Genomic DNA, 13,070 nt, shown 5'->3' with positions numbered 1-13,070 from the left:
GGTGTTGTTCAGTGCGGCATGGTGTTGTTCAGTGCGGCATGGTGTTGTTCAGTGCGGCATGGTGTTGTTCAGTGCAGCGTAATGTTGTTCAGTGCGGCATGGTGTTGTTCAGTGCGGAATGGTGTTGTTCAGTGCGGCATGGTGTTGTTCAGTGCGGGATGGTGTTGTTCAGTGCGGCATGGTGTTGCTCAGTGCGGCATGGTGTTGTTCAGTGCGGGATGGTGTTGTTCAGTGCGGCATGGTGTTGTTCAGTGCGGCATGGTGTTGTTCAGTGCGGCATGGTGTTGTTCAGTGCGGCATAATGTTGTTCAGTGCGCCATAATGTTGTTCAGTGCGGCATGGTGTTGTTCAGTGCGGGATGGTGTTGTTCAGTGCAGGATGGTGTTGTTCAGTGCGGCATGGTGTTGTTCAATGCGGGATCGTGTTGTTCAGTGCGGCATGGTGTTGTTCAGTGCGGCATGGTGTTGTTCAGTGCGGCATGGTGTTGTTCAGTGCGGCATGGTGTTGTTCAGTGCGGCATAATGTTGTTCAGTGCGGCATAATGTTGTTCAGTGCGGCATAATGTTGTTCAGTGCGGCATAATGTTGTTCAGTGCGGCATAATGTTGTTCAGTGCGGCATAATGTTGTTCAGTGCGGGATGGTGTTGTTCATTGCGGCATGGTGTTGTTCAGTGCGGCATGGTGTTGTTCAGTGCGGCATGGTGTTGTTCAGTGCGGGATGGTGTTGTTCAGTGCAGGATGGTGTTGTTCAGTGCGGCATGGTGTTGTTCAATGCGGCATGGTGTTGTTCAGTGCGGCATGGTGTTGTTCAGTGCGGCATGGTGTTGTTCAGTGCGGCATGGTGTTGTTCAGTGCGGCATGTTGTTGTTCAGTGCGGCATGGTGTTGTTCAGTGCAGCATAATGTTGTTCAGTGCGGCATGGTGTTGTTCAGTGCGGAATGGTGTTGTTCAGTGCGGCATGGTGTTGTTCAGTGCGGCATGGTGTTGTTCAGTGCGGCATGGTGTTGTTCAGTGCGGCATGGTGTTGTTCAGTGCGGCATGGTGTTGTTCAGTGCGGCATGGTGTTGTTCAGTGCGGGATGGTGTTCAATGCGGGATCGTGTTGTTCAGTGCGGCATGGTGTTGTTCAGTGCGGCATGGTGTTGTTCAGTGCGGCATGGTGTTGTTCAGTGCGGCATGGTGTTGTTCAGTGCGGCATGGTGTTGTTCATTTCGGCATAATGTTGTTCATTTCGGCATAATGTTGTTCAGTGCGGCATGGTGTTGTTCAGTGCGGCATGGTGTTGTTCAGTGCGGGATGGTGTTGTTCAGTGCGGCATGGTGTTGTTCAGTGCGGCATGGTGTTGTTCAGTGCGGCATGGTGTTGTTCAGTGCGGCATAATGTTGTTCAGTGCGGCATAATGTTGTTCAGTGCGGCATAATGTTGTTCAGTGCGGGATGGTGTTGTTCAGTGCGGGATGGTGTTGTTCAGTGCGGCATGGTGTTCAATGCGGAATGGTGTTGTTCAGTGCAGGATGGTTTTGTTCAGTGCGGCATGGTGTTGTTCAGTGCGGCATAATGTTGTTCAGTGCGGCATGGTGTTGTTCAGTGCGGCATGGTGTTGTTCAGTGCGGCATGGTGTTGTTCAGTGCGGCATGGTGTTGTTCAGTGCGGCATGGTGTTGTTCAGTGCGGCATGGTGTTGTTCAGTGCGGCATAATGTTCAGTGAGGCATAATGTTGTTCAGTGCGGCATAATGTTGTTCAGTGCGGCATGGTGTTGTTCAGTGCGGGATGGTGTTGTTCAGTGCAGGATGGTGTTGTTCAGTGCGGCATGGTGTTCAGTGCGGGATGGTGTCTTTCAGTGCGGCATGGTGTCGTTCAGTGCGGCATGGTGTCTTTCAGTGCGGCATGGTGTCGTTCAGTGAGGCATGGTGTTGTTCAGTGCGGCATGGTGTTGTTTAGTGCGGCATGGTGTTGTTCAGTGCGGGATGGTGTTGTTCAGTGTGGCATGGTGTTCAGTGCGGCATGGTGTTGTTCAGTGCGGTATCGTGTTGTTCAGTGCGGTATCGTGTTTCTCAGTGCGGTATCGTGTTGTTCAGTGCAGTATCGTTGTGTTGTTCGTATTGTGTTGTGTTGTTCGTAATGTGTTGTGTTGTTCGTATTGTGTTGTGTTGTTCGTATTGTGTTGTGTTGTTCGTATTGTGTTGTGTTGTTCGTATTGTGTTGTGTTGTTCATATTGTGTTGTTCATATTGTGTTGAGTTGTTCGTATTGTGTTGTGTTGTTCGTATTGTGTTGCCTTTAACACTTAGCCTCTAACACTTAGCCTCTAACACTTAGCCTCTAGCATCTAGAAGGTAAATAAATAGGAAGGAAGGACTCACGGGTGACGTCTTCGCCCACGTCCAAGCGTTGTACTTTGTATTTTCATCCTTCTGACAGTGGAAAACATAGCCAACAAACACCGTGGAACCTAAACGAATGAAAGAAAACTATCATTTGGCCACAACCAACATTCACAGATACAACACAATGTGACGTGCGGGGTTGAGGTTAAAGGTTGAGTGAAGGGCCCTCGTTTTAAACTACTTTTTTGAAAAGGATTGGGAACAAGTAAGACGTATTTAATTTATTTAATGGGAAGTAGTAAGAGCTATTGAATTTAATCTATGTATTATATTCTATTGTATTGTATTCTGTTGTATTCTTTTGGATTGTATTCACACTAACCCCACTAAAACTTCAGCCCACAAAAACTCGCCTCTGGCGCCTAGCCTCTGGCACTTAGCCTCTAACACTTAGCCTTTAACACTTAGCCTTTAACACTTAGCCTTTAACACTTAGCCTAGAAGGTGAATAAATAGGGTTAAAGGTTGAGTGAAGGGCCCTCGTTTTAAACTACTGTTTTGAAAAGGAGTGGGAACAAGTAAGATGTATTTAATTTATTTAATGGGAAGTAGTAAGACTTATTAAATTTATTTAATCTACTTTTCTTCCCAGGCAAAATTTGATGTGCTGCAATTCCAAATTTCCAAAGTGAATGAAGGAATGAAGTCCTTTAAATTATGATTTTGTATAAATACTAGGCATTAACACAAAATCGACGGCACAAAATGGGCAGACTTTACTTGTTTGAAAAGGACTGGTTACAAGACAGACTTTTTTAATTTATTTAATGGGAAGAAGACTTAGTTTAATTGATCTATTTTTGTTCCCTGGCAAAATTCGATTTGCTGCAATTCCAAATTTCCAAAGTGAATGAAGGCAAGAAGTCGTTTAAATTATGATTTTGTTTAAATACTAGGCATGGACACAAAATCTACGGCACAAAATGGGCAGACTTTACTTGTTTGAAGAGGACTGGTTACAAGACAGACTTTTCTGATTTATTTATTGGGAAGAAGACTTATTTAGTTTATTTAATCTATTTTTGTTCCCTGGCAAAATTGGATTTGCTGAAACTGTATTTTGCCAAATCTTGCCTTGAGACCTGATAGGAAGTATTAAACGCTTAGTTAAATCAATACAAGTTGGTAGTAAGAGCGAGTAATGTTGGTTGAACCGATGAATGAAGGTTGAAAGCAATTTAAATTATGACTTTGTATAAATACTAGATATTAACAGAACATCTACTGCGCGAAATGGGCAGAGTTTACTTGTTTGAGAAGGAGTGGCTTATTCAAAACTAAGATTTATTTAATCTGTTTGTTCCCAGGCAAAATTGGATGTGATGCAATTCCAAATTTCACCACATGACGGTGCCCAATTTCGACTTCATAGGACATATTAAACACTTAGCTTGTTATTATGTTCAAGGTAATCAGATTTGTTTATTATTCTAATGGCCTCTTCAAAACTATTCTGGATTACTACTTTGGATCTATTCTACATTACTTGGCAACAACATACTCTGTAACAGATTAGGCAGTATAATCATATATGTTAACTTGAGAGTGCCCACACTCAATCTACTTATCGTGATGTGTTAAATCAATTACTGTTAGACATTATTTGTCTGATAATCTACCAAATCTTTGAATTGAAGAATTTGTGATTTAATTAATAGCTTGTTGTTATGTTCAGGGTAATCAGACTTGTATATAATTCTAATGGCCTTCTTTTGAAAACTATTCTGAATTACAACTTTGGATCTTATATTACTTTGCAACAATCTACTCGGTGACAGATTAGGCAGTATAATCACATATGTTAACTTCAGTGCCCACACTGTATTTATTTATGGTTATTTGTTAAATCAAGTACTGTTAGACATGAAATAGGAAGTGTTTAACATAAATGTAATGGCTACTCACCATTGTAGCTCGCTCCTGGTCAATGATACGAGCCTCTTCTTGCAGTAGAAAACTTGCAGCCAACAAACACCGTGGAACCTAAAGGAATGAAATTAAACATTAACATTTCGCCTCGACCAATTTTCACACGTACAACGCAACGCGGCTACACTTCTGCTATTACAAACGTAAATCTCCTTAAACACAATGAGTGTTACTTACCGTGTACGCTCTAGGCAAAATTGGATGTGATGCAATTCCAAATCCATCTGAAACGGCAGTTAAAAGTAGAGTTACATCAAGTTTTCTTTTTTAATCAACACAATCATTTACAACCGTTGACCAGAAAGAATCGTCGAAATTCGACGTCCCCCACAAACGCCACGCTCACTCGCTTTTCAGGGCAACAAAAGTACTTCTTTTTAAAAACGATGAGTTGTACTTACCGTGTACGCTCTGGACGGTCCAGTTGCAAGCAGAAAATAAAAATATTTCTCTTGTTAGTCGTATGTTACCATCCGCTGTGTCTTTGTCAACATCGCCTCCGTTTTCCTACTTCCTGCTGCGAGCCACGCCCACGGATTTAAATTTGGGCGGAAGCTCTTTCCATTGGCGTCGTTTTCGCGTATAGCAAATCCGATTGGTTGGGAAGGGGGCACGGTTATGCAGCCGAGGGGTCCTGTGATCGGTGGGATGTAAAGTAGGCGGGGGGTATACGTTGGCATCGGAGCGTCTGCCAACGTCTGAGACCGGCTGGCAGTGTATCGGAGGTGTCGAGTGCGGTGCCGCTGGAGCTCACTCACCAGCTGGTGTTAGGGCCACAGAATGAAGGCCAAGGAGAAGAATAGAAAGAGAAACAGAAACTTCTCCTCCAATTGTTTGATTTGTCTCTTCTGAGCTTCGATGAATTCTTTCAGCTCTTTGTTCCTCTAGGACGGACAAATGGAAAGTGGCATTCAAAAGCCAGTAAGCGTGCAAGTAAGTGCCGGGCTGGCTTTGGGCCCTTACCTGTTGCGCGCTGTGCAGCAGATCCATTCTCTCTTGGAGGATGCAAGCGTCGCGCTCCCTCAACTCGCACATCAGGGCTCGCTTCCATTGGTCCACGGCGCTCCTAAGCTCTTCTCTCTGATCCGCCGTCAGCACGTCATTCACGCCAGCGTGGCTGGCTTTTTTGCCGTCCGTGGCGGGGCAGTCCCGCTGCGGTAGCGCCTCGTACAACATGGCCTCCAGCTCCAGGATCCTCTGGGCCGCAATCCTCGTCCATCAGTGGTCCGGCGGGAGATTTGAGGGCGGCTTACCTTATGAGCCTGGTCCATGGAACACTTCCTGAAGTCCAACTCTTCATCCAGGTAGCCCTTCTGCTTGCAGAACATATCCTAGCACAGCTCAAGGTCAGAATTGTTGGGGCACATTGCCGGAGTTCCCCTTGGCTGATGTCGCGTGTCTGTCTACCTTCTCACTTTCAATGTCCAACATCTTCTGTTGAAGTGCTGACTTGGTCACTTTGATGTATTCTAACCACTGAGGAAAGGCTGCTGTCACATAAGCAGAATGCGAGAGCGTGCGTGGACGTGCGCGTTACCTTCTCGGCTAGGGTGAGAAGGGTCCTGGCGTGAATCACGACCACCTGCTCCTCGTTGGTGAGATTCTGCAAGAGCCCAAAGGCACAGCGTCAACAAGCTTCTTTCAGCGCAAAGCCTTCCAAAAGTCACATTTGAGCCGCCGAGTCTCGTGGAGTGCGAACATAAGGAGTTCGACATACACTTACGGCGTTATAGCCCAGGATGTCCAGCTTCTTCATCAGATCACTGATGACGATGTCCGGGGGAAAGGCGCAAGGAGCAATGTAAGGTGTTCTGGGACCTCGGGTTAAGGTTAGGGTTGCAAGGGACGCCTTACGTACGCTCACGCCCTCGGCCTCGCAGTAGATCTGCAAAGGGCTGAGGCCGTCTGGGAAACGGACTTGCAGAAACTTCAAGACGGGGGAGCGCCACTCCCTCTCCTGAAAGGCAGAGGCATGCATCCGTCCGTCCGTCCGTCCGTCCGTCCGTCCGTCCGTCCGTCCGTCACATCTCTGGCCTCAACACGCTTGTGCGAGTCTTCCCACCTCCAGCTCCAGGATGCGGAACTCAAGCAGTTCGTTTTGGTCTCGGATATCCTGGATGTGCTCTTTCAGACGCGCTTCTTCCGCCTCCATCCGCCTGACCTGAAAAGACAGTCAGACCTCATCTGCGGGGCTTCCCGACAGGTGTGACGCCAAGCGACTCCGCCCAGCGCCTTTCTTTCCGTCACCTTTTCGGCCAACTGCTGATTGCTCTGACGCAGCAGCTGCTTCTCCTCCACCCACTTGACATTCTAGAAGAGACAAACGCGTGGACAGCTTTGGAATGTTGTGTCATTTTCATCCACAAATTCTTTGGTTGACTGGAAAATGACATTTGCTTTTCTCCGCATTTTCCCAGCCACGTTCGGGGGGGGGGGGTTGGTCCAGTAATGCCAGACGGATGAGTGACTGAAGAATGTAGCTATTTTGTCTGAGAAAAAGGTGTGCTCATTGATGAGCTTACCTGTCCTTGTTGCTTCAGCGCTGACTCCAGATCTGCTACTCTGCTTTGATAGTGACCCATTTCTACCATCAGCTTTTCTCTGGTCTGAAAGGAGGAGGAGGGAGGCTCCTCCTCCTCCTTTCAGACCAGAGAACACCCGAGGCTGGGTGAGAACGGGGAGGCTGCGACCCGGCCGGGGGTTGCGGGAAGGGGCGCCACCTTGATCTCCTTCTCGGCGTCGTAGTCCCCTTCGCTGGTCTGGGCTAGCAGAGCGTAGGCTCGTTGCAGCGCTTGATATTCTTGCGTCAGCTGGCGGTAGCGAAGCTCCGCCTCTTCATGCACACACCAATGCAACACAGCACTAGTACCAGAATCAGTCAGACCGGCGACAAAGCACCCGCGACGCAAAGACGAGTCCGATTCCAGGCTGAAGAGGAATGTTTGGTGCCAATACGCTGGCAGAAATGGCGGGCTACCTCTTCGGGTTCCGTGTCGGGGGTTCTGTCGGTGTGAAAAGACAAGGACGATCCGTCCGGGTCCACCAACACGTCTTCGTCGTAGCCGTAAAATGTTTCGATGACCTGCGGGCGCGGAAGCAAACATCTCTCTGAACAAACTGAAGCGACACCTCACGATGAATCGACGAGAGGAACGATAGCGAGAAAAAGGCCATTTCATCTTGCGCAACACCAAGCAGCCGCAAACAAACAGACTCACCTTGCAGGACCTCACGCTTTGTTCCTCCTCAGAGATTCTCGACGTCGGTATCGTAGCAGCAAATCTCTCTCCTGTCGACACAAATAATCCGCCTTTGAGATTCTTTGGATGCAAAGGGAACGAACGGCTCCGGCGCAGAAACAAACGCGACTCACAATGACATTTCTGACATGAGCTCCTGTCTCCAGAGCCTGAAAAACACGTCACCGGCGATGATTGGAGGGACGCTCGTCTTTTCCAAAAGTGACAACTACAGGGTGTGTCAGGGTTTTCCAGATTATCTTTATCGTATCATTGTGTTGCTTTGACTTTGACTGCGACCTGTAATAAATAATATTATTTATCCCTTATTTATCCCTATCGCTTATCCCTTCCTACACAAAGTCGTAAAACACCCCTTGCTATGTTTTGACTAGAGGTCAAGGGCTTCCTCTATTCAATCCACTCTTACACCCACCCTGTTTCTCTTAATTAAAATGCTCGTGCAGGAGCCGAGAGTCAGACTTCATTCGTACAACGGATGGACTCTCCACCTGCAGGTGTCCAAAAGAACTTACTTGTCTCCCGTGTGGTTCTTGCAAAATAAGTTGGAGCGAGCGCAACTCTAACAGGGTGCATTTTGCCACTAGCTGCCTACGGACAATGACGTCGCGCTCGCGGCTCATGGTTGACGGGCTGAGCAGCCGGGCAAGTCCGTCGTTTTCAGCGCACAGCGAGTGGCAAAGGCGCTGACAAAACGGGAGCTTTGAGCTGCTGAAAACGGCAAAACAAGTCTAAAGCGTGTTCAAACGCGTGCGCACAATGCTCCTGCTTGAAAGGTCGGAATTTAAGGGGCCAATTTTTTGGATGGCGGCCGCCGGCCAAGCTTTGGACGGAAAAGGTTTCCTGGCGACAGCGAGCGAGCGCGGCGCTGCCGTACGTGCACCGAGTCGCCTGCCTGAAGACCTTGGACAAGTCGTCGATGATGTGCCGCTGCTCCACAACTTGAAGGAACTCCATTTCACCGTCCTGCTGGCCGCAACCGCGGTCCAGGTCATTGAGCGAACTAGGCCTTCTCTGTGGAACACAAATGCAGTGGACTCTGTTGGCACGCCGCCGTTGTCCGCGTCGACTTACCAAGCTTGCCATCTCCTCGTTCTCCTGGGTGACAAAGCGCACTTTGTTTTCAAGGCGACACAGCACCAGCGAGAGTTCTTCATTCTTCCTGCTCAGGCGTTTGTTTTTGTACAGGAGTGGCAGAAACTGGCTTTCTGTTTCTCTCAGTCGCTTTAGCTGCAAGCATGAAGTGCGGGATGTGAAAGACGCACAACACGCGGGCCAGAACGTATCCATTTCTTTTGCATCGGTTTGAACGGAATCGTGGCTTTGGCTCCCAATAAAAGACATCTACCAGGCAACCGACTCGCCGCGCCGCTCAACTAATAAGCAAGCGCAATGGGTGCCTCGCTGGATGGCGCGCATCAAACGTAGCGCAAACCTTCAAGCGTGCCGTCAATAAATTACCAGTTCATTGCGCTCTTCAGAAAGCAGGGCGTTTCGATCCTCCAGTTTCCTGATGACTGCGCTGAGCTCAGCGATTTTCAGATGAAACCGTCGCGTGTCCCGATCCTCCTGAGACTGAAAACGCCCCGCAACACACACACACAAGCACTCGTTCAAAGTTCAAAACTGTTTTTGTGCTACCTTCCTCCAGCAACGAACTAAGTCATGCGTACTGCAAGTGTGTGATGAGGTGGCTTACGCAATGAAGAGGATTGCTAGTAGCGGCGTTGACCCCACTTCCAGGGTAGTTTAGGCCCGCCCTTTGGGAATCCCTCAGGGCAGCGATCTGCTGCTCGGCAGCCTGAGTCTGCAGCTGAAGGCGGTGGACGTGGCCGGCCCCAGGGCTTCATCCAAAACACTAACCGCTCTGTCTTTCAGCTTGATCTCATCCGTCTGGATGTACAAACGGGGAGCGCTCAGGCAGGCGGGCAAACTCATTTGCCAGAATTGTGACAAAAACAAAGAGAGCAACCGGCCAATTTTTTTCTTGAATCGACTAGAACACCTTTGCTGTGACAAAAGCGAAGCGAGCAACCGGACATTTTCTTCTTGTGAAATAGAATAGAATAGAATGCCTTAGGTGTCATTGCACTGCAGGTATACAACGAAATTGGGAACATAGCCACGCACCGCACATCTGATCAGTCCTACCAGTCGGCGGATCTCCCTCTCGCAGTCTCTCTTGGTTCGGCTCAGCTCCTCCCGATGCTGGTGATGAGCCGATCGGAGCTCGGCCGCTCGGGACTGCCAGGCCTGCTGGGCCGCTGCCAGGGCTTCTTCCGCGCTCCTGGTGGAGGCGACACCGCTCGGTCTCCCGACACCGCCGCGTCTCCTCCACCTCCGCCAGCAAAGCGCCCCCCCTCCTCACCTGAGCAGACATTGCGCCACACCGGGCCGTTGAGACCGCAACGGAGCGCCGCGACGCTTACTGGGGACAAGCTACACAATACGGTAGCGGCCGCATCGAAGCCCGACGTGGCGTGCGGATAGTCAGACACGGATAGAGCGGATCACCTTGTCCATGGAGCCGTCCCTCAGGCTGAGGACCAAGGCATTCAGTCGCTGGATCTCTCCATCTTTGATTTTGATCACTCTCATCAGCTCCATTTCATGCTGCCGCAGTAATGTCTCCCTGGTAATGGCTAACTCTTTCTGCTTCTCCTCATGGAGTTTGCTTTTGAGTTCCGTCATGGCGGCGGTGGCACGGTGGTGCTCCGCCCGCAGGTCCTGACTTCTCTCTCTCTCCAGACAGCTGACCTGACATGACTTAGACTTAGACAAACTTTATTGTCATCTTGTCTGCACATGGTGCATACAAAACGAAATTCCGTTGCATACGTCTTACAACAAAGTAGTGATATTGCAGTTGAATAGAAGTAACATATCCTATGAAAATATATATATATACATATACTATATATATATATATATATATTAAAAATAAGTATAAAGTGCAGCAGTGATAATTATGCAATAGTGCAAGTAGGCAAAACAGTATTCAAGAGTGTGCAGAGGAATGCTAAACCATGTATTAAACTTCTATTTAAAGGGTTTATACAAGTTCAGTAAAGTTGGTAGTGCGAGATAGTGCAAGATAGAGGTCCGTAGTGTCATAAAGTACAGTTCTGTGAATGTGTGATGCAGAGTTCAGTTTAGAGCTCAACAGTTCTAGTGTTCAACAGTCTGATGACAGCAGGGAAAAAGCTGTTGCAGAACCTGGTGGACCTGCAGCGGATGCTGCAAACCTCTTCCCAGAGGGCAGCAGGGAGAACAGTCCATGGTGGGGGTGTGATGGGTCATTGATGATGTTACGGGCACGGGACATGCAGCGCTGAGATGAAATGTCCTGAATGGAGGGAAGAGGAGCCCCTATGATCCTCTCTGCTGTCCTCACCACTCTCCTCACGTTCTTCCAATCGGAGGCGGTGCAGCCTCCACACCACACAGAGAGACAGCTTGTCAGAATGCTCTCTATGGTGCTCCTGTAGAACGTCCTCATGATGGGTGGGGGCAGGTGGGCTCTCCTCATCCTCCGCAGGAAGTACAAGCGCTTCTGTGCCCTCTTGACCAGTGCCGTAGTGTTCATAGTCCAGGTGAGGTCTTCTGTGATGTGGACCCCCAGGAATTTGGTGCTGCTGACCACCTCCACAGCTGAGCTGTTGATGATCAGTGGAGCGTGGTGAGGCTGTTTTTTCCTGAAGTCGACGATGATCTCCTTCATCTTCTCCTCATTCAGGATCAGGCTGTTTTCTCTGCACCAGCCCACCAGCTGCTCCACCTCCTCTCTGTAGTCCAGGTCGTTGTTGTCTCTGATGAGCCCCACCACCGTTGTGTCGTCTGCTGACTTCACGATGTGATTGGTGGTGAACCTGAGGACGCAGTCGTGTGTCATCAGGGTGCACAGCAGGGGGCTCAGGACGCAGCCCTGAAGGGAGCCTGTGCTGAGGGTGATGACATCAGAGGTGTTCTGTCCGACCCGGACTGACTGAGGTCTGTTGGTGAGGAAGTCTAGCACCCAGTTGCGAAGGGGGGTGTTGAAGCCCAGGTGTTCCAATTTTCCTACCAGATGCTGTGGGATGATGGTGTTAAACGCTGAGCTGAAGTCCAGGAACAGCCTCCGCACATGCGTGTTCTTCTCCTCCAGGTGAGCCAGGCTCAGGTGAAGAACGGAGGAGATGGCTTCCTGAGTGGAGCGGTTTTGCCGGTCGGCAAACTGGAACGGGTCAAATAATAGGGGGAGTCTGGAAACGATGTGACCTTTAAGCAGCCTTTCGAAGCACTTCATCATAACCGGAGTCAGTGCAACAGGCCGGTAATCATTAAATGAGGTGATTTGAGGTTTCTTCGGCACCGGAATGATGGAGGCAGTCTTAAAGCACGCCGGCACTGTGGCTTGGCCCAGCGAGGTGTTAAAAATGTCTGTGATGACCCCAGCCAGATGACTTGCACATTCCCTGAACACACGCCCAGGAATGTTGTCCGGGCCAGGGGCCTTACAGGGGTTGACTCTCCTCAGGGTCTTCAACACATCGGCGGAGTCAAGGCAGAGTACCTCCTCTTCCTGATGGGGGACAGTTTTAACTGCTGGAGTGCCGTTTAGTGCCTCGAACCTCCCAAAGAAGTTATTTAGACCATTTAGAAAGTCAGCATCAACTACACCCACCGGGGGGGGGGGGAGGGTGAGTTGTCGTCTGTAATCGCCCGTATGCCTTGCCACATACTCCTGATGTTTTTGACGTCGTGGAAACGATCCTGAAATTTTCGACTGCGGTCTCGCTTCGCTATTCTGATGGCACGGTTCAAGTTGGCTCTCGCTGTCCTCAGTGTCTCCTTGTCGCCAGACTTGAAGGCAGAGTTCCGCGCTCGTAGCGTTTGACGTACCTCCTCAGTCATCCAGGGTCGTTGGTTGCCCCGGGTGATGATATTCTTAGTGGTGCTGACGTCCTCGGTGCATTTGTTGATGTAGGCTGACACAGTCATGGCACACGCATGTCTAATCTACATCGGGAAAACTGGGAGGGAGGGAGGCAGGCAGGGAGGCAGGCAGGGAGGCAGGCAGGGAGGCAGGCAGTGTCTGTCTGTTGAGGTTTTCACCTTGTTCTTCTCCTGCTGAAGTTCTAACTGGACGTCCATCAGTTTGGTTCTCAGCTCGTCATTGGCGGCCTGAAGGGCGTCCGTTCGCTCCGCCTTGGCCCGCCCTGCCGGAGCTCGTTTGGACATCTCTTACTCGAGTCTCGCCCGGTCGTCAGTCAGAGATCACAACATTTGTACCTGGAGAGCACAAACGCAGCGCTGTTTTCCACTGGCTTCGAACTCAACTTCAATCGGTACCGTAACTTACAACATCATAAACATAGAACTAGCTTGACTTATTCATTGAATAAATGCATTTGGTTCTTCAAAACTGCATCACGCAACATAGCGTGACCGAGACGGCCGTTATCCACCTGCGTGAAGTTATTTGGTGAAATGAATGAGATGTTTAAGACACCATCG

General features: G+C 49.4%; 1 protein-coding gene across 1 annotated transcript; it reads right to left on the bottom strand.

Annotated features, from left to right (window-relative positions):
- Nucleotides 1-4,500: 4,500 nt before the first annotated feature.
- Nucleotides 4,501-12,794, bottom strand: LOC137840498 (janus kinase and microtubule-interacting protein 3-like). Its single transcript, XM_068651518.1, has 13 exons — nucleotides 12,669-12,794; nucleotides 10,092-10,331; nucleotides 7,035-7,142; nucleotides 6,837-6,920; nucleotides 6,562-6,624; nucleotides 6,377-6,475; nucleotides 6,174-6,271; nucleotides 6,038-6,092; nucleotides 5,852-5,917; nucleotides 5,722-5,790; nucleotides 5,568-5,645; nucleotides 5,278-5,511; nucleotides 4,501-5,198 (listed from the first exon to the last, which is right to left on the bottom strand). The coding sequence occupies exons 1-13, from the start codon at nucleotides 12,792-12,794 to the stop codon at nucleotides 5,082-5,084; spliced, it is 1,437 nt and encodes a 478-aa protein (XP_068507619.1). The 3' UTR covers nucleotides 4,501-5,081.
- Between the last annotated feature and the right edge of the window lie 276 nt (nucleotides 12,795-13,070).

This window comes from Syngnathus scovelli, chromosome 8, assembly GCF_024217435.2.
Source record: "Syngnathus scovelli strain Florida chromosome 8, RoL_Ssco_1.2, whole genome shotgun sequence".
Lineage (NCBI taxonomy): Eukaryota > Metazoa > Chordata > Actinopteri > Syngnathiformes > Syngnathidae > Syngnathus > Syngnathus scovelli.
The sequence above is the reverse complement of the archived record's forward strand: the minus strand, read 5'-3'. Positions and strand labels throughout refer to the sequence as shown.